Here is a 22,225-nt window from a genome sequence, read left to right as displayed (position 1 = left end):
AAAGCAACCATTTTGCTAAAAAGAGAAGCATGACCTTCTCTTAGGACGGGGATGGAAGTGATGCTGGTTAACTGGATATCAGTGAATCTTTCCTCCCACAGTTGGACTGACAAGATTCCAGCAAGCAACGCAGGAAGGTTAGCAACATCCAGGAAAGTTAAGAAGTGAGTCTGTTTCCTATAGGTCTATATTTAGGCCATTTAAAAAAAGTTGTCAGCTGCCCAGATTAGCAAACTGTCTTGTCACCAGCAGGTTTTCTACTAGGCCAACAAGGTCGAGACCCCATGATGACTGCATTGCACCTGATTGTTGATCTTTGCAAGCAGTTACAAGGACATATTTTTTTTATCAAAGGAATGGAATAAAAGAGCCATAAATAGAAAATGTTGGAGATTGTAAGTGATCTGAAGATGAGTAATAAGGGTCTCCCCATCACAAGTTTAAACAGCAACCTTTTGCCTTCTCCAGAACAGACAGTTGAAGAAGGAACCGGAAATTGTGACATTAAAGAACCATGTTGTCTTTAGTGGGAGGAATCACCACAAAAGGAAGTTCTGGAGTTTCCCTCAGAGCTCTCTTCAAAGAGAGGGTTAGGATTCACTGATAACTAGCAAAGGACACATGGCTACTATCAGAGTCTGCTTGGGGGAAGCCTCTGTTTGTTTGTTTGTTTGTTTGTTTATTTACCGCATTTGTATACTGCCTTTCTCAGCCAGAGGCGACTCAAGGCGGTTCACAGTCGTTAGCATTTCGATGCCATAATAAATATCAAAATACAGTTAAAACAATTACAAAAACAATTCAACATTTAAAATGTAATATAAAAACCAAATATATCTGTAAAAACAAGATCTAGAACAGGCATGGGCAAACTTTGGCCCTCTGGGTGTTTTGGATTTCAACTCTCACAATTTCTAACAGTCGGTAGGCTCTAGAAAGACACTCAAAAACAAAATGTTGGGGATGAGGATTGCAAAAATAATTTAAAAAACAAACAATAGGAAAATCTGTTAATTAAAATAGGTACTTCAGAAGTAGGATGTAATGTAAGTAGAGTCTCGCTTATCCAACGTAAACAAGTTGGCAGAACGTTGGATAAGCGAAAATGCTGGATAATAAGGAGGGATTAAGGAAAAGCCTATTGGACGTCAAATTACGTTATGATTTTACAAATTACGCATGTAGTTTTGTTTCTAACTTTGCTGTATTATTTTTGGGCTTGGCTTCATGTTTGCCACCTCGAGTCCCCTTTGGGGAGATAATGGCGGGGTATAAATAAAGTTTATTATTGTTATTATTACTATTACATCACATAGTCCGACCTAGACACTTGGGAAGTGCCCATGTGATCCAAAACAACCACCAGCAAAATGATCTTGTTTGCTGTGTACTAACCTTGTTGTGTTTCAAATAAAAATAATGAATAATAATAATAATAATTAACTACCATGGTTCAATGCTCTGGAATCTTGGGAGTTGCAGTTTGTTAAGGGCTCTGGAATCTTGGGAGTTACAGTTTGGTAAGGTCCCATCACTCTTGAGCAGAGATGGCCAAAGACCTTGCAAAACTACAGTTCCCATGATTCCATAATATGGAGCCGTGGCAGTTAAAAGTGGTGTCAGATTGCATTAATAATCTTACAGAGCAGACCTCTTTTCCTCCGCCTATAAAAAAGGGATGAATCTTCTGGAAAGAGATGCGTCACCGCAAAGGAGGCAGTTTCTGGGAAAGGCCTCTCGCGGGCATTTGGGGCCCATCCAGTGGGTAGACCGGCCTCTTCTCTCTCGGTTGCTCCGTTCCCGCCCACTATGCAGATTTATCTCAGGCCCCTCCAATCAGGCGTGGGCTGGTGGGCGGGTCTTAGTGGGAGAAGTATATAAGTCACCTCGGGCAGGGCTCCTTTTGGTAGAAGGGCGGCTTGGTTTCCTCTTTCTGAGGCCTGGAGATCCGGTAAGAACCGAGCATTTTCCCCACAGTTCGTGAGTATGGCTAATTAGATTACGGATAAGGTTTGCGTATGCTTACGGTCCTGAGGCGCTACATCGGGATGCATCTACACTGTAGAATTAATTCGGTTTAACACCACTTTTAAGTTATTCTGGGAGTTGTAGTTTGGTTGGACACAATACTCTTTGACAGCGATGGCTGCTCCCAAGATTCCATAGCACTAAGCCACAGCAGTTAAAGCGGCGTGAAACTGCGTTAATTCAATGGTGTGGATGCGCCCTTGGCACGGATCGGATGGTACTTGCGTGGCGCTGGGGAAGTGGCCATCCTGAGAAAGGGGAAGTCCCACTTTCCTTCTGACTTTCTCCTTGGCTCTTGAGATTGCAAACTCATGCATCTACACTGTGGAATGACTTCAGTTTGGAACCGTTTTAGTTGCCATGGCTCCCTGCTCTAGCGTCCTGGGAGTTGGACTAAAGATCTTGTAACACTACAACACACATATTAATAGCATTGAGCCAAAGCAGCAAAAGTGGTGCCAAACTGTATTCATTCCACTTTATGGGCCAACTTGGGCTTTGCAGGTATTTTGGACTCCAACTCCCATCATTCCTAACAGCCCCAGGCCCCTTCCTTTCCCCCCTCAGCCGCTTAAGCTTAAGCGGCTGAGGGGGAAAAGGAAAGGGCATGAGGCTGTTAGGAATGATGGGAGTTGGAGTCCAAAACACCTGCAAGGCCCAAGTTGGCCCATGCCTGCTGTAGATGCACTTTGAGGATGATATCACATTACAGGCCTGCGTTTCCCAATTGCCTGCTTTGCTCCTACAGGATTCTGGGAAATGTAGTTTAGAGTAGAGCCTTTGGAATTCTCAGCCACAGAGGTCCTGGCTTCCCTAAACTACATTTCCCAGAATTCTGCAGGAGCAAAACTGGGCGATTGGGAAATGTGGGCCTGTGATTCGGAACTCTAATGTGATACAATATAATAATCATAATCATAATAATCTTTATTTATACCCTACCACCATCTCCCCAATGGGGACTCGGGGTGGCTAACCTGAGGCCGAGCCTAGAAATAATACAACCAAATAATATACTAAACCGTAGACAATTAAACACAACAGAATACATAATGCAACAAAATAAAATAGACAATGCAAAATAACATAATAAAATCAATCACAAAGGGCGGGCCAAACATGCAAGATAAAATGTTATGGTATCATCCTCAGTCCTCTTTGTCTTAAGGATTTATGGAGCAACTTGAAGGCACACAAGGTGCAGAGCCCAGAAAAGTAACAGTTTGATGTTTGTTGTCATCCGCTGCTAGGAATATTATTATTTTATTATTGTGTCCAAAGTTACTTGAGAAACTGCAAGTCGCTTCTAGTGTGAGAGAATTGTCCGCCTGCAAATAAGTTGCCCAGGGGATGCCCAGATGTGTTACCATCCTGTGGGAGGCTTCTCTCATGTCCCCGCATGGGAAGCTAGACCTGACAGACAGGAGCTCATCTCGTCTCGCAGATTTGAACCACTGACCTTCAGGTCAGCAGTTCAGCCAACACATTGCGCCACCGCACCACCTTATGATGCTAGGATGGAGAAGTGACTGTAGTTGACAATTTCTGCATCTTCACACAGTTGTCTCCACAATCTCTGTTTCGTATTACAGGCTTGATTCCCTGCAGGGTGTTGAATTCCTACAACTGTAGACTCTTTCATATTTCAGTTTCCTTAGTGATATTCAACTGCTGACTGTTGTATGCTGTTTTGTGACTGAAAGTTTTGTTCAATTTTTTGATGCAATCCTTTTTTAGTCCAGATAGTTGGTGCAAGGCCTCTTTTTATTTTTTGACAGCCCGTTGTTAGATTTCTCTCGTGCTCTATCATGGGTATCAAACTTGTTTTTTTCTTTTTGTGTGTGTGTCAGGAGTGGGGGGGTTGATTTTGTCATTTGGGAGTTGTAGTTGTTGGATTTATAGTTCACATGCAATCAGAGAGCATTGAAAACTCCAGCAACAATGGAATTGAACCAATCCTGGCACACAGAACTCCCACGACTAGCAGAAAATAGTGGAAGGGTTTGGTGTGTATTTACCTTAATTTGGGGGAGTTTTAGTTCACTTACATCTAGAGAGCACTATTGATTCAAACAATCATAGATCTGGACCAAACTTGGCGCAAATAATCAATATGCCCAAATGTGTACATTGGTGGAGTTTGGGAAAAATGCACTTGACATTAAGGAGTTGTAGTTGCTGGGATTTATAGTTCCCCTACAATCAAAGAACATTCTGAACCCCACCAACGATAGAATTGGGCCAAACTTCCCACACAGAACCCCCATGACCAACAGCAAATACTATGTTTTCTGATGGTATTCGACACCCCCTTGCAACCCCCAGGTTGAGAAACGCTGGTCTACACTATAGTTTTAATGCAGTTTGGCACTACTGTAATTGACATGGCTCAATTATATGGAATCATGGGAGTTTTACAAGGTTTTTAGCCTTCTCTGCCAAATGGTACAGAGAATGCTCATTCCATTGGCAGTGGGTCATGCTTGGCTAAGTGCTCTAAAGATACCAGGTCCCATTGGATCTTGGATGCTCAGAAGGTGAGTACTTGGTTGGGAGGCCACTAACTAATGCCAAATGATGTAGCCTATATTTCAGAGGAAGGAACAGGCAAATCTGCATTTCAGTTTTCCTAGTCTAAAAAAACCCATAACTTGACAGACAAGTTGAAAATATACACAATGTTTGTACACTTATGACTATTCTCAGCCTCAGAAATAGTCAGTAGAAGAGAACAGACTTCACTGACTGCATTTTTGCAATTGGACATTTGCTCCTAGAATTTCCTGGCAGTGCTATGGCAAAACTGGGATTATATTGTTATAAATACATAACAATATATTGATCAGATAATCTATTCGGAAAATGAGGGGCCAGGAGAGACTTACACTGCAACCAAACTGCTAGTAATAGAACACCTGAAGCCTCACTAGGACTCGCCCGTCAGTCACATAGATATGAAATAGATGTATTTTTCCATAGATTATTTATTGTGAAATGTGGCGGATGCCATTGTGTTAGGAAGCTTCTTCACAGTACTCCTATTCACAAACTGTGTGATACTGAGTCACAGGTGGCAGTCAAAGCAGTGAACAACATGGTTTTTAATCCTTTGAGATTCAGTGTGCAAAGCAATTTCTCCATACTTAAAGGAGTGGTAGCATTTCACCTATGAGTAAGATGTTCAATTCAATTACCAAATCAGGGTGCTTAATATCTCAAGGTGTGCCTTCTTCCCCAGAGCCCATAGAGAAACACATCTTCTCATCACTGCATAAATTCTGCTACTGCCCCCATCGTCTTACTGGTTTGATTGGGAAATGGTTGACGTTGGTGGTCAGAACAGTTGGAGGCAGTGCACAGGAATTGCTTGGGGGCCACATTCAGAGTAAAACCTGTGTGCTCCCCTCCCTTGCATGAAATAAACTTCACAGAAAAGAGGAAGCAGTGGGAAACTGCTTAATTCCTGTAACTGTCTCTCCCAACCCTACCTATAAGCTATTTATTATTTAATTCAAGCAAACAAAACACACACTGGCAGATTGGAGACCAAGGCATCGTTTTTACTGGGTGCCAAATGTCCAGGTGAGCAGACATATATTAATTTGGCACAGAAATACAGGCAATGGCAGAACCAGTTGAGCTCCAAAATAGAATGCGAGAGCTGAGAAAACCTTCCTCGTCAGCCTTCAGTGGGAAAAAAAATCAAATTCATTTTTAGGAGAGCGTTTGCTTTACAGGTTTCTTTTAATACTAAATAGTTTATATTCATTATGTTTAATTGTGTGCTATGATGAATTACAGTGCATTTGTTATTGGCAATTTATTAAAAAAAAGTGTGATCGAAGTACCTAACGTGTGTGCTGTGCGAAATTGAAAGAAGGAATGGTGCTGTTTCTATTAAGAACCATTTCTCACTCACGGAAAAGGTACAGGGGGCCTTCATCTTCCCTACTTTTCCTTATTCCTCTATGCTTCTTTAACAAGGAAAAGAGTGAGATGACCAGACAAATACTTGGAAGGGAAAGGATATAAGATCAATGTATTGTCGAAGGCTTTCATGGCCGGAATGTTCTAGTAGCATTCTCGCCTAATGTTTCACCTACATCTATCACAACCTCTGAGGGTGCCTGCCATAGATGTAGGTGTAATGTCAGGAGAGAATGCTTCTAGAACATGGCCATATAACCCGAAAAACCTACAACAAGCCAAATAAAAGGCCACATCCCTTCGATGCCTGGTTTGCATCTTTAACAACAAAAGGAGATGTGGCACACCAAAATTGATGTTGGCTGTAGCTTGATTCTAACTAAAACCCAATGTTGGTCACTGTTGAGCAGCAGTTCCCTGTTCTACGAAATGACCAGCACTGGCTGGAGATGCTAGGTGTTATAGTCCAACACATCTTGAGGCCACAGATTGGTGCAGTGTTCATGCTGACATGCCTTCATAAGCCATGACATGCATCTGAGAATGAATCACATCTTCCTCTATGTCCTAGGAAACTTTACTATGAAGCAAGACTGTGAGTAAAGCCAGTTGGTAACTAGGTTGGGCTCTGTTGCTTTCTCTCTCAGCGCATATGCCATGACTCAGCCTTCAGAAATGCCTCACTGTGGTTCAATTTCAGGAAAATTATAAGCCTAAGAAAAAGAGTAATGTGTATAGTTCTGAAGAGAAAAATAAAGATGCTTTCTCCAGAACAGAACACCTGGCACCTATAGGTTTTGTGTAATGATGGTAGGCTGCTGTTACTCATGTAGAAATGAGTTTGAGCATTCCTATCACATTAATGAGGGCATCTCTTGAAAAGACTATTAACAACATCAAAAACATTAGTGCAATAATTACCATTGAGATCAAATGACACTCAAATTTGAAGATTCATTTCACAAATGAGAGATTTTGTTGTTTTGAGGATGTGGTATGAGGGGGTTTTTTTGTTTGTTTTGCAGTTGTTACACTGCTCCCCAAACCTGCCAACCATTGTCTCCAGGCTTAAGATTTGTAATAAGATCTTGTTATGTTGAGACCTTAAAAGAGATAAGGGGTTTAAATTCTTTCTTTTGGTTCTGTTTCAACACTGTTTGGTCCTGAGAGGTAGAGTGAATAATGCAGGTATGCAAGACTAATAAATAGCATCTTGTGGAAAGAGATGATGCAAAACCTAGAAACCTCCCTCTCATCACTGCTGTTCTGTACAAAGTCCAAGTCCCCTGTACCTGTTTGGAAGCTTTGAACAAACCTTTGTGAGATTTAGTTACATGTCCCCCACATTATGTGCGCTTTGGCTTCTGACTGAATAGATGAATAATGTTTTCTTCTTAAGTCCAAAGCTTGTGTTTGTTTGTGTGTGCATGCATGCCTTCAGGTCATCTGAAGATTTACGATGACCCCATTAACTTCATAGGATTCTTAGGCAAAGAATATGCAGAGGTGGTTTGACCAGTTTCTTCCTTTGAAATAGCAGCATTTTGAATTCATTAGTGGTCTAGCATACAAGCACTAACCAGAGCCAAAATCAGACAGGATCTGATGCCTTTTGGTATATGCACAAATATAGGTATTATATAGGAACAATTAACAAGCAGGATTGAAAAAGACAGCATAAGCAAAATATTTCAGTTGCATGTCTTTTTCTGGGGCTATACGCACATACACATACTATTCTTGTAAATGTTACCTGTGCAGTTTACCAAATTCTGCACACAGTATTGAGATCCACAGTTGCAGAGTAAGGCTATCGCTATAGAACAGGTATGGGCAAACCCAGGCCCCGAGGGCCAGATGCAGCCCCTTGGGCTCTTTTTTCAGGCCATCATCTCTTTTACCATCCTATCCTATCCTTCCTTCTCTCTTTCCTTCCTCCTTGCCTCCCTCCCTTACCTCCATCTTTCTCCCTCCTTCCTTCCTTCCCTTCTACCCTTTCATCTTTCCTTCCTTCCCTCTTTCCCTCTCTTTCTTCTTCCATCTTTTTCCTTCCTTCCCTTTTGTCTTTCCTCCCTTCTCTCTTTCCTCCCTCCCACTAGTCCATTCAACCCTTCCTTCAATCCTTCTCTTCCTCCCAAGGCCAGCCCTTTTGAGATCCAAATGTTTCCAGTATTTCCTTCACTTTCTGTCTCCTAACAAAAAGAGGAAGGGGAAGGAAGGGAGGGGACTTGAAGAGAACCCCTTCCCTTCCAAGACCCACCCACCCACCCCACTCTGGCCTGCCATGAGACCCCCAAGTTAGAAAGTTTGCCCATGCCTGCTGTAGAAGGTTAGAAAAATCAAACCTTTCCAAAGGGTTCTGTATCTACTCTGCTATACAATTAATGCATACTGTGTTGATCATAATAATACAATCCACGTTTCTCCTGTCAGTGGTTTCATCTCAGGGGGAGCTCTGAGTTGCATGCATGTAGTGGGTGAGGCTGAAGTCAGTAGGCAAGAAGGAACCAATACACTGGGTTATAACTACTTTTGAAATTTTGAAATTCATCTAAAATGCTGGAAGTTGTCTACCCTGAATCAGCTTAGAACTAAAGTGTTGCCCTTTTGAGTCTCCCCTCTAGCAAGGGAGGTGAGATTTCATGCTGTAGAAGTATTGCAGCAAAACCTGTTTGGTGGCAACTCCATGGGATTGAATTGCATGTGGCCAGCAAAGGCTCTTTACACAGGAGGATCTTAGGCAACCCATCAAGTATTTGTTGGGAAACTTTGCCTCACAGAGAAGAGAACTAATAAATGCTGTGGGCAAAACCCACAACTGAATGGGCACCGGTGCCTGCTTTTCTTGCTCAAAAGAAGTAATCCTTTCTCTCTTCCCAAATCTTCTTTTTCCAGCTGTTATCTTTAAAAATGGATCTTGACATCCAGTGTACCGAGCTCAACACCGCCAAATGGAAAGAACTTGTTTCATCCCTGCATCAGTACAAAACTATTAGGTAAATAATGTTTGTTTATTGCAAAGACAGACACTCTAGCACTTGCAAGAGGATTGAGTTAGATATAGCTTCAGCTGGCTTGGTGGAAGAGGATCCAACCTTGCTTCTGAAACAAATAAGAGATGCTTCTGGGTTGCTGTGAGTTTTCCCTTGAGAATATCCCTTGAATTTTGCTGCACCCGGGGAATTGCCTTCCCATTTATGTGGTGAAGGCAGTCTTGAGTGTGAAATATTGGACATTATATGTTGTCAAAGGCTTTCATGGCTGGAATCGCTGGGTTGCTGTAAGTTTTCCAGGTTGTATGGCCATGTTCCAGAAGCATTCTCTCCTGACATTTTGCCCACATCTATGGCAGGCATCCTCAGAGGTTGGGAGGTCTGTTGGAAACTAGGCCAGTGGGGTTTATATATCTATGGAATGTCCAGGGCAGGAGGAAGAACTCTTGTCTGCTTGAGGCAAGTGTGAATGTTGCAATTGGGCAAGAGATGCTTTTTATGGGGAAAACTTTGTGGTCATGTTTTTTCTAGTAAGCCTTTTCAAAAGGGTGTAATAGTGGTGCAGTTTCTTCTCAGAGAATTGTGATGCTCCTCAAATATTCTTTTTAGAGATCTCTTTGGTCACTCACTGTAATTTCTGGCTGAGCAACATCTACAGCTTCTGTCAATATAGAAATGCCATCCCTTTTTGGAACTGAAACTTCCCTATTATCGGCAGACTCTCCTTTGTCAAGGGAAGACTGCAAGGTGGTCTGACCTGTCTTTTAGGTGCTAGTGTCAGTCTTAGGTTTCTTGTATGCAATGGCTTACGTGTATGTGTGAGCTTTGTACACAGACAGAAAGTGTTTTTAAGGTAGACTATAAATTACCGAATTGGCTTAATCACCCTTTCCAGAGCTATCTTTATTGTTCATTGTCATGCATAAAAGAGGCAAGAGAATTACCACAATTATAAAAAAGAAGCCGGGAGAGGGGTGAGCTCCAGTTGTTAACCCCAGCTTTTGCCAACATAGCAGTTTGAAAACATGCAAATGTGAGTGGGTCAATAGGTACCACTCCAACAGGAAGGTAATGACATTTCATGCAGTCATGCTGGTCACATGACCTTGGAGGTGTCTACGGACAACGCCAGCTCTTCAGCTTAGAAATGGAAATGAACACCCGCCCCCCCCCCCCCCCCCCCCCCCAGAGTCAGACATGATTAGACTTAATGTCAGGGGAAACCTTTACTAAAAAAAAAAGAAGCTACTTGCTTTTGGCATGTTGTGTGGCACACTGATATTACACATTTTTTAATCTCTTAGGTTTTACTCAGGCAATTTAAATCTTCTAGGATTTTTCTAATATATCTTGGAAGAGAAGTATATTAATGATTTACTTCACTGAATTATTAGAGCTTACATGTGTCTCCTCTACTCATTTTCAGGCTTGATGACTGCAGTTTATCTACCAAACATTTCAAAGATATTTCCACTGTTCTGACTAAAAATCAAGTCCTGACTGAACTTAAACTGAACAACAATGAAGTGGGAGACTCTGGTATGGAGGTGCTGTGCAAAGGATTGTTGCATCCAAGTTGTAAGCTTCAGAAACTATGGTAAATCCCCTGTTTGTTTGTTTGTTGTTTAATTTGCACTAAATAAAATTTGCTACAAATGGAAGTCTACAGACATCTTATCTTTAATGTTATGTTCTGAAGTCTGCCAAGTAAGTGGCACAGGATTTCTGTTCGATTTAGCATGCATTTTCAGGCTTTCATTTTAGTAGAACATCTCCAGTCTCTCTTCATATTCTTGTCATGCAGTTTCTACAGCATGGGTTTTGTTGAACCAATTGTGGAGCTTATTTCCAAGTCCATTTGAACAGGTTTTATAGAACTTTAAAAATGCTCCAAGGATATGCATTCTTTTGCTACAAAATGCAGTATTCCAAGTCCTGTACTGAAGTGATTTGATATATTTTGATAGTTTTGACCTGTACACAATATTCTACACCTAGCTAACAATATGCCTCCGCCTACAACTCATTTTTTTATTTTGGGGGGATTTAGAGCCCCCATTGGTGCAGCAAGTTAAACTGCTGAGCTGCTGAACTTGCTGACCAAAAGGTTGGCGGTTCGAATCCAGGGAGCAGGTTGAGCTCCCGCTGTTAGCCCCATCTTCTGCCAACCTAGCAGTTCAAAAACATGCAAATGTGAGTAGATCAATAGGTACTGCTTCTGCGGGAAGATAACAGCGCTCCATGCAGTCATGCCAGCCACGTGACCTTGGAGGTATCTATGGATAATGCCAGCCCTTCGGCTTAGAAATGAAGATGAGCACCAACCCTCAGAGTCAGACACAACTAGACTTAATGTGAAGGGGAAACCTTTTCCTTTTGGAAACAAACTCCACAATTAGACAAGGTGATCTCTATCAGTTGATAATAGCATAACTTATGCAGGCTGACAAGTACACTGACAAGACAGTCCTAGTTGTTTCTCTTTCCTAGCATTACCCTGAACATAAGTGATATTTTTCTTAGAGCCGCCGCAAACTAGCCTCCTGCGGGAGCAAACCTTGCCAGCACGTCCCTGACGTCATGAGACTGCACCTCTTGCCCCGCCCCTTTCTCTGCCTCTTTCTCCGTGCCAGAGTGGTTTTTCCTTTGCTAGGTCAGCATTGCCAGCGTACTCTCGTTGTTGAATTCTGCCAACAACGAGAGTACGCTGGCAATGCTGCCCTAGCAAAGGAAAAACCACTCTGGCACGGAGAAAGAGGCGGAGAAAGGGGCGGGGCAAGAGGCGGAGTCTCATGACGTCAGGGACGTGCTGGCACAGTTTGCTCCTGCAGGAGGCTAGTTTGCGACGGGTCTTAATCCTTACGACTTCCTTTATTCATCTTCACAAGAAGGGTAGATCATAGAATATGGGTTTGTTTGTGTATGGTAGAGGTAAAAAATAGGGGTTCAGAACTAGCATTCTCCACTCTCTCACATGTGTAGAGATGGTCTTGGCTTTTTTGGTTTTGTCCACCAGCTTAACAGTCTAAAATCACTAACAAATAGGGAACTGTTCAATTTTGGGAAGAATCACTTCATTGTGAACTGTTGTTACAGGCTGCAGAATTGCAACTTGACCGAAGCCTGCTGTGAGCACCTCCGCTCTGTGCTTAGTAGCAATGCATCCTTGACTGAGCTGCACTTGGGTGACAACACTTTGGGTGAATCAGGAGTGAAAGTCTTGTGCCAGGGACTTCTGGATCCAAACTGCAAACTGGAGAGTCTTCAGTAAGTGACTGTTGAATTTGTGCACAAATGATTACAAATACCTTTGGGTTGTAAATATGTTTACTTTGAAAAACATCTTTTTGGGAGCTGGTGTGGTGTTAATGGGCTTTTCTATTGAGTCAGATGGACAGGCTGGGTAAATAACGAGCAGAAAACATATATTGCCAAAAAAGAATCCACAACCAGGCTTGCAAGAAGTTTTTACTAGAGTGAAGACCAGATTTACCAGATAGATTCATAGAGTTGGAAGAGACCTCGTGGGCCATCCAGCCCAACCCCCTGCCAAGAAGCAGGAAAATCACATTCAAAGCACCCCCGACAGATGGCCATCCAGTCTCTGCTTAAAAGCCTCCAAAGAAGGAGCCTCCGTCACACTCCAGGGCAGGGAGTTCCACTGCTGAACAGCTCTCACAGTTAGGAAGTTCTTCCTGGTGTTCAGGTGGAATCGCCTTTTCTGTAGTTGTACATAGGATTTCTGAGTGGGTTAAATGCAGATGTTTGAAAGATAAATATCCCATTGTTGTATCTACGGTGGTCTTCCATAAGCCAGTACATTCTAGATGGTTTGGAGTATAACTCCCAACCAGTAATGGTCATTATTATGGTGGTTGCCCAATTGGAGAGTACAGTGTTGAAGAAGGGTGGCTTAGAGATGTTCAATGTGAGGAAAAATGAAGCAAGTTCCTCAGTATGTAAGGTAGAGCCTCGTTCTTCTCTTTTCCCATAGGCTAGACTACTGTGAACTCTCGGCAGCAAACGTGGAGGCCCTCAGCTCTGCCTTACGCACCAAGCCATCCCTGAAGGAGCTCAGCCTGTGCAACAACAGCTTTGGAGATGCTGCAGTGAAGCTGCTTTGCCAAGGCGTACAGGATTCCAAGTGTAATCTGGAGACATTACGGTAAGTTGCAACTTCTTCCTGCTTTTGATATCATCCCTTCTGAGGCTGCATCGTGTGACATATTTGCCTTGCTGGTTATCGAGATGGCTTCGCGAAGGGAAGACTTGGGATTCTCCATAAAATCCTTATTGTCTTGGCCAGGATTGGATTGCTGCGGTCTTGGATATTGACGCAATCATGGGGATGATGGTAGTGACTACATCAGTGTTTCTCAACCTGCGGGTCGGGACCCCTGAGGGGGTAGCCAAAGATCACCAGAAAACACATATTTCCGATGGTATTAGGAACCCTTTTGGCAGAGAAGGCTGAAGATCTCTCTGCCTACCCTTCTCTTCTTTTTTGGTGTTGGTGAACTACAACTCCCAGAATTCAAAAACACCCAACCCCACCAGTATTCAATGTTACTCATGTAGGTAGTGTGCCAAGTTTGGTGCATATCCATTGTGGTCTGGACTCGGAATGTTCTTTGATTGTTGGCGAACTATAAATCCCAGGAACTACAACTCCCAAATGACAAAATCAATCCCTCTCCCCAACCCCACCAGTATTCAAATGTGGGCATATGGGGTATTTGTGCCAAATTTGGTCCAATGAATGAAAATACATCTTGCATATCCAATATTTACATTATGATTCATAACATTAGCAAAATTACAGGTATGAAGTAGCAACGGAAATAATTTTCTGGTTGGTGGTCACCACAACATGAGGAACTGTATTAAGGAGTCGCGGCATTAGGAAAGTTGAGAACCACTGGGCTGCATCTTTCATTATGTGGGCTTACACTGCAGCTGTGTTAATTGAAGAGTCCTGAAACACACATTTTAAAATTTATTTCAGTTCTATGCAACTTTTTTTTCAGAGTGGAACCCAAGACAGCTCCCAGAGAGCATAAATTGAAAAACCTTTACAATAATACAATAATAACATTTAAACAATTCAGATCATCACACAAAATCATTATAGAATCACTTTTAAAACAGACAAAAGTTAAAAAGATAAATAAAGCATTCAGATAATAACGTTCCCTACTTACACATTAAAAACCAGCTTCAACAAAAAAGGGCATTTGCAAAAGCTCCACCAGAGTTTTTTGTGTCTTATGGGGAGTGACGGCTTTATTCTTTGTCTGAACAGCAAAATTATTATTATTATTATTATTATTATTATTATTGATACAAAAGTACAGTATGTCACAGCAAACGAGACCTATATGCTGGATTTTGTATCACAAAATCACAAGTCGAACACTTCCCAAGCGTCTAGGAGTGTGTGATGTATTTTCGAATGATGTGCACAGATCCAAGTAAGGTGGCCTTTTGCAGTTGACAGATTGTGATTTTGTCGATGCCGGCTGAGATCTTTTGGCACGGCACCCAGTGCGCCAATGACCACTGGGACCACCTGGACTGGTTTATGCCAGAGCCTTTGCAGTTCAATTTTGAGGTCTTGTTATTATTATTATTATTATTATTCTCTTCCAAAACTCTTCCAAACACAGGTAGTAAGTCTGCAAGATTCCTGTTCTAACAATATGTCACTGCAGTCTTGAAGATAACATTTTATTTCTCAATTCTATATTCATAAAGCTTAATATGGGTTTGAAACAGGTAGAAATACCTCATGGCAAAAAAGAGTACATTTTCTGATGCACTGTCATTGGAAAAAGCTTTTGATCCACGTTTTGCAATGCTAAATTAAGAAAAACCCCAATGGCTAATAAAAAACATCATATTGGAGAAGTCAAAGCAAGATGTGTCTTAGTGATGGCCGCAAAGACAGAGCTGCTGACATGAATGTGGAAACAAGGCCTCCCCGTTGTTTGGCTGTCTGCAAATCAATGCTTAGCATTGTCCTTGGCTTCTTTTTTTCTGCAGGTTGGAGAACTGCGATTTTACTGCCGAGAGCTGTGGGGATCTCAGTACTATTCTCAGCACAAAGCCATCTTTGAAAGAGCTCTGCATAGGCGAGAACAAGATTGGTGACCGCGGTGTGGCACTCCTGTGCCAGGGCGCACTGAACCCAAACTGCAATGTTCAGAAGCTGTGGTAAGTGCCTTCTCTACATTGCCATGCCAAGTGCAAGGTGTTGCAGAGCAGAGGCAACTCAAGCCAATGTTCCTCATAGGAGAAACTGTTCTCCCTGGTAATTGCATTCTTTGGGTCAATAATTGGGAGATTTAGGGATCTATGATCAATTTCCTCCAGTCCTGCTGAACAACCTAAGGATTATTAGTCACTAGTTTCTTCAATGCAAATGTATGTTCAGCTTCCATTGAAAGGCGACCATAGAGTTGTGGTGAAAATCCTAAACATTTCCAGAGAGATGTTTTCTGAGGTATAAAATATCAGTTTTCTTTATAGTTTTTCATTTTCATGGGCATTCTGTGCCTCTAACTCCAGCGAATGTGGAGAGCTGACTATATTTCATTTTTTCTACAAATTACCTTTTACAGATGCTTTGCTTTTAACTATCTATCACATGAACAATTTCTTAAATTAATATTTTAAGAAATTGTTCAAAAGTTGGCCCTCCATATCAAGGGATTCCAGATTTAGAGGAACCACCTCAGTTTCCACACAAAAATCAATTTTTGATTTTTCCATTGTATATGTCTATTGTATATAATGGGACAAGCATCCATGGATTTTGGTGTTCATTTGGGGTCTTAGAAAGAAACCCAGTAAAATACCAATGGCCCACTGTATATGCAATCCTCACTATCAAATCTTAAAAAGTTTATTCTCAGTCTTACGTTAATCTGGGCCAGGAACCCAAAATCAAAAAATCCAAAAAAACCTCTAAAATCAGGACAGTAAATATAGAACAACATTCAGAAAACAGGGAAATTCCAGACAGGAAACAATCAGGGCCAGCCAACACCTCCCAACAAAGGATTTCCCCCAGACAGGAAGCAGACAGGCTTTGAAGCTGCAAGGCTATTCAGTGCTAATCAAGGTGGCCAATTACAACATTTACATTTGACTCCCTGGACATTCCACAGATATATAAACCCCACTTGCCTAGTTTCAACAGACCTCACAACCTCTGAGAATGCCTGCCATAGATGTGGGGAAAACATCAGGAGAGAATGCTTCTGGAACATGGCTATGCAGCCTGGAAAACTCGCAGCAACCCAAAATCTTGTACATGAATAGCCACCAATCCTTCTAGCTCAGATACATAGGTAAAGAGTTTTGGCCCGCAATCTGAGGTTTTATCCTTGACTCGTATGTATGTTTGCTTTGAAATCTCCAGTATTTATACTTCATGCAAATAAAGGTGATATATCTTCGATGGAAATTCTGATTTATGATGACTTAATACTACAAACTCTGTGAAATATAGAAGAGCAAAATAGTGCATGCTACATGTAGGCAGTGTACTGAGTCCATAACATTTCTCAGGTCTCTTCTTAACTGTGATTTTGTTGCTCTGTAACAACTATTATTTCAGGTTGTGGGAATGTGGTATCACCGCTCATGGCTGCAAAGACCTCTCCAACCTTTTTGGCAATAAAGAGACTCTCAAGGAGTTAAGCTTGATTGGAAATGACGTGAAGGATCAAGGAATGGACTTTTTGTCTCAAGGACTGAAGAATCCAAAGTGTAAACTCCAGGCAATTTGGTACATACTCAAGAGCTGCTTTCACTACTGTTTTCTTTGTTACTGAATGCAACAAATAATGCTACTAAGCAGGAATGTTCTATAAAAGTTAGGCATAGATAATTCAGGCCCAGACCAGCTTCTTAGGTGATTCACATTTAGCCAAACAACAATTGGTTCACACACACACACACAAATATACATACGAACAGGGTCTATCAGAGAAAGAAATATGCTATTGCATTTACTTACAATGGCTTTTATTTCCAGTACTTTTCCATATTCAAACACATGGGGTAATTTGGGAGCAAGAGAAGAGAAAAATGGCTGCAGGTAGGAAGTGGGGGTTGTGAAGCAAACAGACAGGAATCCTAAAAAAATGCAGTTAGCAATCTGTGAGCAAAGGGATGCAAAGGTCACTTACATGAGTTGCCCAAAACAGTTTCAACTTTACCATGAATATTACTAAAGGTTCATCAAGTTCCTTCCTTTTTTCTGAACCACCACAACTTCTGCTAAGGATAAGGAAGGGTGGGGAACTTTTGGTCTGCTTGACGTTTTAGGCTATAGTTTCTCCACTCCAGCCATGTTACTGAGGCTTGATGTGGGTAGAAATAAACCTCTGGAGTGCCAATACTTCTCTAGTGAGAACCTAAGGCCTAGTCCACATAAGCATGAGTCATGAATGGCTCCGTCACTCTTCTTGTGTGGGAAGATGCTTTGTGTTCTTGACCCTGGGGAAGTGGAAGATCATTATTCAGGGTTTGTTCCCTATCTTTCCTGTTGTAAAGCCACGGCTTGTCACCCTGATTTTATTATAGGGTTCATAGAGGGCAAAACCATGCCACAACACAAAGCAAATGCTTTCCTAGATGCAAAATGTCAAACTAGTCAGAGATAACGTCTTTATTTGTCTCCTGTAGGTTGAGAGAATGTGGTCTGACCGGAACCTGTTGCAAGAGCCTCAGCCAGGCTCTCAGCACAAACGGTACTTTGAAGGAGCTACACATCGGAGGCAATAAGCTGGATGATGCCGGAGTGATTCAGATCTGCGAGGGAGTCCTGAGCCCCACCTGCAACCTCCAGTCCCTCTCGTAAGCAGACTTCTACCTATGTTTCCTTTCAAACACAGCAAAGAAGGGCTCTGTGTAAGCCTTTTGAGGCAAGGACTGCTATTTGCATGGACGGAGCCCTTTTTAAGCTGTTGTGTTTGGGATTTAGGTGCCTTTGCATTACAGCTTGCTGTCATATCTTCTCCATGGGCAAATTTCCTGTATTGCATCCAATGTGAAAAGTGGTCTGGGAATGAAGTGCCCTATATCATTATTAATATTGGGATTATACTACAATCCTAAAGATGGATGTGCGCACACCCCTCCCCACTCCAAAAACAGGCATTTCTTGTTTCTCTGTCTTGGCTTTAGCTATGATTCAGTTCTTGCTGCGGGCTCTGAAGTGAGTGCTTCTAAATATACTTTTGCCTTACTTTATTCAAAATAAGCAGCTGCATTTGAAGCAACTAAGCTATTTGCCTTGAACTAGTTAAGGAAAATGTGCATTTTGAGTGACTTTGTGATGATGGTTGTGTAGGATGCAATTCTAGTTTGCTTTGAGTAGACTGGGCAGTTGTGGCCATCCAGATGTTAGACTGTAACCTCCAGCAGTCCTAGTCAGCATGGGCTGTGCTGAGGAATGCAGGAGCAACACAATTCACATTCTTGCCAGGAGTATTACGTTTCTTGTCTTTCAAAAATATTGTAATTCTGAACCCAGTATTTTAGTTTTTTTTTCTCCTTAAAGCTAAGGCATTCCGATACAGGTTTCCAACCTGTGTTATAGAATTTCTGTAACAGTACAGTATTTATTACTATAACTATGAAAACACTGTATGATGCTTTGTGAGGCCACCCTGAGTCCCCCTTGGGGGTGAGAAGGGCAGGGTATAAATATAGTAAATAAATAAATAGATAAATAAATAAATAATTATGAAAATAGATATTTGTTGCAGATCTGCAAAATTGTAGTGGAAATAACATTGATGATGATGATGATGAAATAATAATAATAACAACAATATGAGGATGATGATGATAATAATAACAACAACAACTTAATTTTTATACTCTGCCTCCATCTCCCCAGAGGGACTCGGGGTGGCTTACGCATGGGACAAAACGTCCACAGAACATCAAAACAAAACAATCCATTAAAACAAAAAACATAATTAAAATAAAACATAGCAAAGCATAACAATCAAGTAAAACCCAATTAAATAAAACATAAGGGTGTAAAACAGCAACATTAAAACTCACTCAAACAATACACAACAAATACCAATAACCAGAATACTAAAATGGGCGTGATCAGGGTATAAAGAGGACCGGACCTGGGATAGTGCATTATCCAATTAGTAGTTGAAAATTAATTTTATTTTTATTTACATGTATTGTTTTTTCCTTTGTCCTCGAAAAAGGACTTTCCAAGGAAGTGTATGGAAAAATTAAATTAGGATCACAGGATTGAAATGCCATGCAATCCAACTTCCTGCATTTTGTTGTTGTCTGTCTTCCAGACAACTTTTTGCTCATGGCAGCCCTCTTCTAGGGTTTTTTTGGCATGACTTTTTAAAAGAACGTTTGCTATTGCCCTCCTCAAAGGCTGAGAGTATAATTTGCCTAAAATCACCCAATGTATGATTAAAACCTCTACAAAGAGATTAAAACTTTGGCCTTCCAGAGTCCTAATCGAACACTCAGACCACTACTCTGTTATCTTAGACATGTAACATGGATATTATAGCTCGCTCTCATTCTCATCTGTTCCTAGGGTGGGGCAGTCACAGCTTACGGCAGCTTGCTGTGACAAGCTTGCCGAGGTGATAGCTGGAAAGCCATGTCTACAGGAACTGGACGTGAGTTACAGCCACATTGGAGATGAAGGCGCAATGAAGCTCTGTGAAGCAGTGAAGAATCCCAACTGCCACCTGAAGTATCTAATGTAAGTGGGCCCTTCATGATGTGCTAACAATTGGAGGAATTGCCAGGGTGGGTTGAATAAAGGAACACTTTCATAGATCTGTTCCTGTCTAGATGATGCACAGCATTCTCATCAAATCTTTTGGCTCTGACCTTTGGAAAGGCATCCATTGGATTTGAAGTGTGTCTGTCATTTACTCCTGGGTATCAGCATAGTCTGCCCTACTGTTAGGAACAGTGAGTGTCTCAAGCAACAGGCACATGGAGGGCAGAAAGAGGTGACAGCAGGGTGCTGGAGGATAAATCTATGTGTGCAGAATATGCTTCTGCCTTTGGGTGTTTTGGATATAGTGCCCCCTTCCCATCAGCAGTGTTGAGTTTATGCTCAGCTACCAGTTTGATTAATAGCTATATCTTGAATTGGGGGATGCCCTCTTATCCTTCCCCCTAGGTAAGAAAATATCCCAAATTAATCCTGTAGATCAGAGGTGTCAAACTGTGGCCCTCCAGATGTTTTGGCCTCCAACACCCAGAAGCCCTAGCCAACTTGTTCAAAGGCCAGGAATTCTGGGAGCTAAAGTCCAAAACATCTGGAGAGCCACAAGTTGTATGTGTCTTTTGTAGATGATTGTTCTAAGCACTTCAGTGAACTTCCTGACTCATTTAATTTCTGTACAGTCTCTCTTGAGGTAATCTTCCATTTTTAGCAACACAGGTCTGGTTTGGTCATCTAGAAGCAGACTTGCTTGAATTATTTACATAGTGGTGTCCAGCTGACCATTACAAAAACTATCATGACACCACATTATGACTGTGTAAATGGGAAGAGATTGTACAAGTGATTTTTGCAATACAATGAGTAGCAGTCCCTAAAAGATAATGGTAAAGGTTTCCCCTGACATTAAGTCTAGTCGTGTCTGACTCTAGGGATTGGTGCTCATCTCCATTTCTAAGCCAAAGAGCCAGCGCTGTCTGAAGACACCTCCAAGGTCATGTGGCCAGCATGGCTGCATGGAGTGCCGTTACAATCCCGCCAGAGCAGTATCTATTGATTTACCTTGAGTTGCCTTCGGGCTGAGAAAGGAAGGTTAGAAATACTGCAAATAAATAAATACTCACATTTGCATGTTTTCGAACTGCTAGATTGGCAGAAACTGGGGCTAACAGTGGGAGCTCACCCTGCTCCCCAGATTCGAACTACCAACATTTCGGTCAGCAAGTTCAGCAACTCAGTGGTTTAACCCACTACACCACCAGGGGATCCTTAATCTTATGCCAAATGAAATAGATTCATTTTTAAATTCTAGAGGACTGTGTTGTGGTGGTGCATGTTAACAAACTAGACCAAGAGCTTCCTCCACTATTAAGATGTTTACCGTCCTGTCTTGCATCTCTGTGTCCTTCCTTTGCCACCTTAAGTACTTGTAAAGACCTTGTTGAGGCTGAGCTTGTCACCATATCCACAACTCTCACCTCCAATTTTGAGTGATGCTAACTTTCACTTAATTCTGTTGCAGCCTGTATGACACCTTCTGGACTACTCCAGTGGATAAAGAACTAAAGGCGTTGGAAGAGCTAAAGCCTGGATTTAAATTGGTTACATGAGTAGCACAAGTTCTCTGTGACTACTTCTATTGCCTTTTACTTCTGCGGGGACTTCCTTTTTTAAACCAAATGTGCAGCCCATACAATGATGGATTTCTTATTATGCCAAATTCAGGGACTTGGCAAATGTAGTCTGCCTAGGAAACACATTCAAAATTAGGGAAGTATCTGTTCTTCAGTTATGAGGTAGCTCAATATAAAAGAGTACTGGAATATCTCCTGGGTCCAGGAGAATTAATTAAAATTAATAGTAAATCATGTTGGTAGGCTGCCTTGCCTTTTGGGAAATAACAAGAGGGCACCAAGTGTAATATATAAAGGAGTGGTTTACATGCAGATAACATGAAAATCTTCCTGAAGGAAGAACTATATTGGTAATGTATATTGGGGGGTGATACATCCTTTGATTTCCATAGAAATGATGCAAATTGTGTCCTCAAAATATCAATTATTTTAAGTTCTCTGCAAGTCAACTTTCTGTATCTTGACCAGCAAAATCTAGCTTTGTAGAAACCTGAATAAAGTTTGCTTGCAAAGAGATTGTATTTGTGCTTTTGTTTTTTGTTTATCATCAAAGGTTCCTAAATGCTTTCATGAAAGTACCTTCAGATAGCCTAAAGGTCAGATCTCCAGCATCACGAATGGTTAGACTCCTTCCTTCTCACAGCAGTGCCATTTTTAGAAAAATATGAGCAATATGACATGGCAATGGCAACATAGTTTTTCTTGTCTACACCATGCTGTTACATTGGTATAGCAACATGACAATGCTTTGGGCTACTTTGCAGTTCTCATTATTTTTCCTTTTTTAATATAAATACATTAACAGCTTACAGTGTAAACAGTAAAGAGAGCACAGAGCAATGAACATTTTGCAAACACAATACCCCATAAGGCCTGAACAAAAATGATTTCCTTTGCCATAA

General features: G+C 41.5%; 1 protein-coding gene across 2 annotated transcripts; it reads left to right on the top strand.

The window, feature by feature from the left end:
• Window positions 1–1,677: 1,677 nt before the first annotated feature.
• On the top strand, window positions 1,678–21,839 carry RNH1 (ribonuclease/angiogenin inhibitor 1). Of its 2 annotated transcripts, none has more exons than XM_060769659.2 (10): window positions 1,678–1,951; window positions 8,851–8,951; window positions 10,375–10,545; window positions 12,045–12,215; window positions 12,943–13,113; window positions 14,991–15,161; window positions 16,570–16,740; window positions 17,643–17,813; window positions 19,546–19,716; window positions 21,212–21,839. In XM_060769659.2, the coding sequence occupies exons 1-10, from the start codon at window positions 1,679–1,681 to the stop codon at window positions 21,297–21,299; spliced, it is 1,659 nt and encodes a 552-aa protein (XP_060625642.2). In that variant the 5' UTR covers window position 1,678; the 3' UTR covers window positions 21,300–21,839. The 2 variants fall into 2 exon arrangements, with proteins under 2 accessions (XP_060625642.2, XP_060625651.2); XM_060769668.2 differs by having other exon boundaries at window positions 1,901–1,980.
• The last annotated feature ends 386 nt before the right edge of the window (window positions 21,840–22,225 follow it).

This window comes from Anolis sagrei, chromosome 1, assembly GCF_037176765.1.
Source record: "Anolis sagrei isolate rAnoSag1 chromosome 1, rAnoSag1.mat, whole genome shotgun sequence".
In the NCBI taxonomy this organism is placed as follows: Eukaryota; Metazoa; Chordata; class Lepidosauria; order Squamata; family Dactyloidae; genus Anolis; species Anolis sagrei.
This window is presented reverse-complemented; position numbering and strand designations above follow the sequence as displayed.